This window comes from Barbatula barbatula, assembly GCF_947034865.1.
Source record: "Barbatula barbatula genome assembly, chromosome: 6".
NCBI lineage: Eukaryota > Metazoa > Chordata > Actinopteri > Cypriniformes > Nemacheilidae > Barbatula > Barbatula barbatula.
This window is the reverse complement of record NC_136765.1, coordinates 2,591,957-2,597,956: the sequence shown is the minus strand read 5'-3', so window position 1 is coordinate 2,597,956 and position 6,000 is coordinate 2,591,957. Positions and strand designations below refer to the sequence as shown.

The window sequence follows — 6,000 nt, the reverse complement described above, 5'->3', positions numbered from 1 at the left end:
CCTCTTTTAAAGACCATTTCTGACAGTGGTTACAAAAGGCCGTCCATCATAATCCAGAGTTTTACAGTAATACTGTTACTAAATAAATAAAATCAGTGTATGTGGGGGCAGATCAATTACACATACGAATCACAGCCAGAGAGAACACACATTCTCCAGAATGAGCAAACAAGTGAATCACGTGTGCGCATTATTCAGATGTGTAAAGTTCAAAGTCTCTGTCATCTGTACGACTATCGTGATTTAGTGCACTTTTAAGGCGAGACACTGCAGGTGAAAAGGATCATTTGGACTTAAAAACATTTTAACTTGAAATTTTATCAATAAATTAAATTACAATTTTTGCATTGCAAGTTTTCTGACAAAACATGTTTTGATATGCAAATGAGCTAATATCTCATTAAATATGTGCATCATTTCATATATTTAAAAAGCTGAAATCTAGACACTGAAAACCGTTACACCTGTAATCATTGTTTCATTTAAACAACATTGTAACATTTTTACAGAGCAAATTTCAGATTTTAAAACAATAATAGTACTATGATGTAATTATCACCACATTTGTTGACCCCAAAATGCTATGTAAAGCGGCTAAAAACATTTTGTTGTTGAATCCTTGTTAAAGAATATAACTAAGAATGAATATGGAAAGTATAGCTTAGACGAGTGCTACACAAATTGACATTTTTGGTTCAGAACGTTGAAAAAAAGCCTTTTTTATTCTGCTAAACGTCTGCTAAAGATGCAATGAGATGAGGACACATAAGCAATGGGAGTAACAAAACACCTAAAATATTTAGTTTTATCGTGAACATTGTCATTTATAATGCATCACTGTTAAAAAGGACATTTATACATGCAAAATCGACCAGTATGCACAAAACTAGCCTGTCATGTCTCGCCTCAAAGTTCTTAACAGTTATTTAACTGCTGTGAAAAACAGTACATGTACAAATGATCTTTGTATGATAATGTGTGTGGATTTTGCACGCACACAGGTAGGCAGTAATTACATGTGAGTGTGATGGAGGCCACCTGCACGAGTTGGAGGTGTTGGAGTGCGTGTGCACCTGTGCTCTGGTGAGACGGTCAGGAGGGGACGGTTCTCTGCTCGCCCAGCAGCAGGGGAGACAGATGGGAGGAGGTTCAGGTTACTCTCAATATTCCCTCAGCGACAGAAGAACCTCTAACCCCGAGCTTCACCTCCGCCCACCCGCTCCAGCACACAATATGTCCAAGCATTCTCTCACAAGAGCACAAAGCCACCGAGGATTTTGGACACACGTGAAAATATACGGGATGTGATGAATGGTTCTTTGACCCGCTCACAGGTAGGAATGCGAGAGACATACGAGATTCCAGTGATGATGCGTTTTGAAATAATATACATGATAGATTCACACAAGATTCGACACTGAAAGTCCCCAAAACAAAGAATTTGGCAATCATAGTTTCACATTTTATTGTAATTCCATGTGGTTTGTAAATCTAATGTCGTAAAAATGATAATTGTAGAAGAATTAGAAAACACTGCTTACCATAAGAAAGCAAAATCACAGATCTCTATCATGGGATTAAATTAGTCTCATCTGCGTCTCAGGTCTTTCTCCTGAGAAAGTCAGAAATCGGACAAATGTGTCTGTCAGTTTTCAGACAATATTATTTAAGATCTCAATATGAACTCAAACATTTCATCAAACGGACTCCAATCCAGATTATTTTACCTCCACCTTCTACATTCACTTAACACCTCCGTACTCTTCATGCCCATCAACAAACCCAACAGAGATTTTTGCAAAGACATGAATGAAACACACGCACACAATGCATATAAACATGATTTCAAATCGATTTAATTAAATGTTTCAAATTCTTCACATTTCTAGTAAAGATAAAGTAATTGCATTTGTCTATTAAAAACAGTCTGATATGTTAACAAGTCAGAATGAACTCTTCAAGCTTCCTCGAGGTCTTTTACAAAGATTATATTACAGGCATTAATATATTTATATCCTTCAGAATTCGTAGCATTCAGAAAAAAACCCAAACAAACAAAGAAAATCCCGACACACAATATACAAGGCTAACGGCAAAGTCTACGATGAACGTTATCATTCAAATTGAATCAGGCCATGTGCAGTAAGACACGTCGCCGGCGAGCGCCACGTCAGCAGGCTGAACCCCAAAACAGACGGGCCGTTTCAAATCATAGTAGTGGCTCGGATTCGAGCTGTCGATCGATTTGCATACGATCGTCCAACGTTTTTCATTCAGAGATGACGACTCCTATGTTATCCGAACAAACAAACAGGCAACACAAGACAACAAAGAGAAAAGTGTACAGGTAAGGCGAAGTAGTGTGTGTCCTGTTGCAGCTCGGGTGGAGCGTGTGCAACACCTGGCATCCATGGCAACCTGGATGGGTCTCTACGGAAACAGAGGGCGGGGCGTAGGCGAGCGGGGGGAGCCGGAGAGAGAAGCGCTGGCATGCTGCTGGTACGGTAAAGGGCACTCGGAGAGGCACGCGGGATTCAGAGGAAGCAGGTGGAAAAGAACCCCTATCCAGCATCTAATCAACACAAGCGCCTCTTACCAAACACAGACAATCTCCTTCAATTTACTCCTCTGAAATGTAAGGATCACACAAAACAGAGCAGCTCGCAGGGAAAAGATGCCGGAACAATTAAAGTTGCGGAAAACAGTACAAAACAAAAAACAACGCAATCACGCTCCAGTATGGACGAGTATTACACAGGCGCCGTTTACAGCTCCCTGTGCACACACAGTGCATTGAGTTCAGGTTTACCTGAGGCTCTGCCGGAATCTTCATCTCCATTGAGTCAGGTGTACATCACATTACCATGGAAAACATTCTCCCGTATATACACACGAAACAAATATATATTATTAACTGAAACGCAAAGCAATGTACATCTGATCACCGAGGGAAGAAATGAAACATCGATCTGCGCCACTGGCCGAGTGCAAAAACACGTAGAAAAACATTGGAATGTTAGAGTAGATTTGCACGAGAACACAATCCGATCGATGAATGTCCGTCAAACAATCAAATGAGTCGTTTAAAAGAATTTCATAACAAAAAACAACGATTTCATTGCATCCTACTGTAGTTTGAAAGATGTCACTGATTGTCCGCTCCGTTTACACATTAGTATTAATAAACTTTTCGTGGTTAACGCGTGAGAATACTGAAAAACCTTGTCTGAATTGCGTCTTCAAGATGTTCAGTATTCTGTTTGAACGAACATTTCAGTGCTGGTACGGACATTCAGTGCACTCGCTGTCATTGGTCCAGTTTTCAGTGTTCCACACTAAGTCATTTATTTTATTCCGCATTCCTATACACCAAACCTGGAAAACATTAAAAAAGCTTGTCAGAGTATTTAAAAGGTTGAGGAAAACTAGCCAAAGCCTCGATTTTGTAAAAAGATTTCCACATAATTAAGTTAGACGCGGCATTGCAGTCAAAAAACAGTGATTTTCTTGGTTGACTTTGAATCTTTCAACGTGACTGGTGATGCATTACGATGCATTATTGCGAGTGACGGTTGCGTCTTTCAGTGCTACTCAGAAAGAAAACCAAAAATAAAATCAGTTCACGAATACATTCATCCACACAGCTGAATGACATTGCAGTCCGAAGCGTTCAGTTGGAGGACTTGCTGATGGCGCTGGCCGAGCGGCGGATCTTCCCGGAAACCCTGTTCTTGGAGGCGCGTGGCATGGTGGGCGAGACCTGGTCGCCGGAGTCGGTCACAGTAACGCTGAGGTCGGCGCTTGTGCTGTAGCTGAGGGAACCTGGCGAATGAGAAGCGAAGATATTACACAAGGAGCGACGATGCTTTCAATATGATGCCTTTAAAACTAACAGCATGCCATTACTGGCTCAGACAGAGGCGGATGTGAACGACACTCAAGAAATATCAATCACGTCTAACTCCTTCAACTGGAAATGAGTCGTTATTATTATAATCGGTCGTGAAGGTTGTTGCTGTACTTATTCAGATGTTGTGATGTGAAGAGCAAATGCGAACTATGGATGTGCGACACTCTAGAAAGCATCTAAATTAAACAAGCTTCCTGCTTTGTCAAGATGGCATCTGCCTGGCTATTTTCTTTCTTTCTTCTTCGACCGTTTTCTGTGTTTTTTTTTTACGGGCGTCTCAAGTTTCCGCGAGCAGATGGTGCGGGGAACATGCGCTCATTGGAGAGGACCTCCACTCCAGGGCTTCTTTGAAAGAGGGGGAGGAGTCTCAGCATGTGAAAGGAAAATGGGAGGTGTAAACGTCCGTAGAGACCACCGCACACATCTCGGGATGGCCTGAGATGCCGGCAGAGAGGATCCACACTTACCCACAGTGACAGAGAGTTATGTGGGGGACGTCTGCCAGTTATTGATCACAGTTATATCTCCCGGTCTTACGCTTGTCTTAGAAGCACTATGAACATCAGATTGAACTCAGATTGGTGAGGTGTGTGAATCAAACCAAACATGCAAGCACCCAGAGTTTATCTTTACCCATAAAGTGCCCTCGAAAATCATGGAGAGGACAATGTGTTTGTCGTGTGAAAGTGTGAGAAGAAAAACTAGATAACCATTATAGGAGGCCAAACATAAAATAACTAGATAAAGCACGCATAACTGTTTCTTATTTTAACACTTTACAATAATCACATTTTAAACAAAAATTCAGAAATATATTTAAGTTGGAAATAGCAAAGTGGAGCGAGAACTATTGATTTGGCTATCCACCAGTCAAACGATTGAACACTTCTCCACATTTTATAATAATAGCACAATAAAATTTGAAACATAGCGTGTTTATAAGAAAATGTGTTACAAGGTGTTTACAATATAAACAAAATCTTATATTTGAGATTTGGTTCTCTAACCGCTTTGAAAATGTGTGCTGGGCACTTTTTAAAAATGATTTTTTTAAATTAAAATATTAGATACAAATATATAATCATTTAAAAAGCACAATTTCTCTACAAACAACTTTTAAATAGAATCTTTTACATCAAAAGATTACAAAGAAAATTCCACGTGTCCAAACTTTTGACTGGCAAACATGTGATATAAAGACGTATTCAAATATCTCCTACAGTATATAACCAACTACATATTCCAAATGTCTACAATTATTTCCTATTTGGCCCCTTATAAAAACATACGTTAACTTGTTTATAAAGTAAGCATTATGTAAGGTAACCTCATTCCCATTGGCTGCCTGCAGCAATCGGAACAAAAGGCGTAAGTGACAAAGACATTTTCCAGTAGGGCAGGTGTTAGTGTCAGATGCGGCCTCAGGCAAACAGACACACGCCGAAAGACAAAGCAACAGGAGAAAAGAGTGGAAAACAGAGAGAGGGAATAAAGCAGAGACATGCAGGAGAGGACGGAGACTCGTTCATTCATTCATGCCGCCGCTCCGAGAGTGCTCAGATCAGCCAGCCCCAGCGCCGCCGCTCCGTGTTCCTTTAAAAGCTGCGAGCGCGCGCCGATCATTAGTGAAAATAAAAAGGGGAAAGATGAGGAGACGAGCCGGGGGAGGAGGGGAGGGGCTTCTGTGCGGCCCCAGACTCTTACCTTCGGTTACTGTATTGACACCTGTAACACATTTAATCTACAGGGGGGAGAGAAGACAATAGAGGAACTCGTAAGATCGCACCATCATGGAAAAACTGTGCGTGTATATGTGTAAAGAGAGAGAGAGAGAGTGAAAATGTGTGTGTTAGTTATCACTCCCGATGAGTACAAGATGAAAGAATGTTAAAATACACAAATAACACATGGAAAGTGAGTGCCCATTCAGACTGTCCTACTTCTGCTCTTTGTGTCATTCAGGAATGAAAGAACACTGAATGTCTTGAACAGGGGGGAAAACGGTGGGACGTGAAGGCAAAACCACATTGAACGCGACTCTTTTCAGAAAGCTATGCTCATTAAACTTGGGCAGCTATAACATCAGTCGT

General features: G+C 40.9%; 1 protein-coding gene across 2 annotated transcripts in view; it reads right to left on the bottom strand.

Annotated features, from left to right (window-relative positions):
- Nucleotides 1-1,443: 1,443 nt before the first annotated feature.
- ralgapa2 (Ral GTPase activating protein catalytic subunit alpha 2) overlaps nucleotides 1,444-6,000 on the bottom strand; it is an 88,761-nt gene continuing 84,204 nt past the window's right edge. The window contains exons 40-41 of one of the 2 annotated variants that reach the window (XM_079458709.1): nucleotides 5,615-5,651; nucleotides 1,444-3,822 (exon numbers count right to left, since the gene is read on the bottom strand). In XM_079458709.1, the coding sequence (XP_079314835.1) occupies nucleotides 5,647-5,651 (5 nt within the window). In that variant the 3' untranslated portion in view covers nucleotides 1,444-3,822; nucleotides 5,615-5,646. The remainder of the gene's footprint in view (nucleotides 3,823-5,614; nucleotides 5,652-6,000) is intronic. The other variant, XM_079458708.1, reaches the window with a different exon arrangement.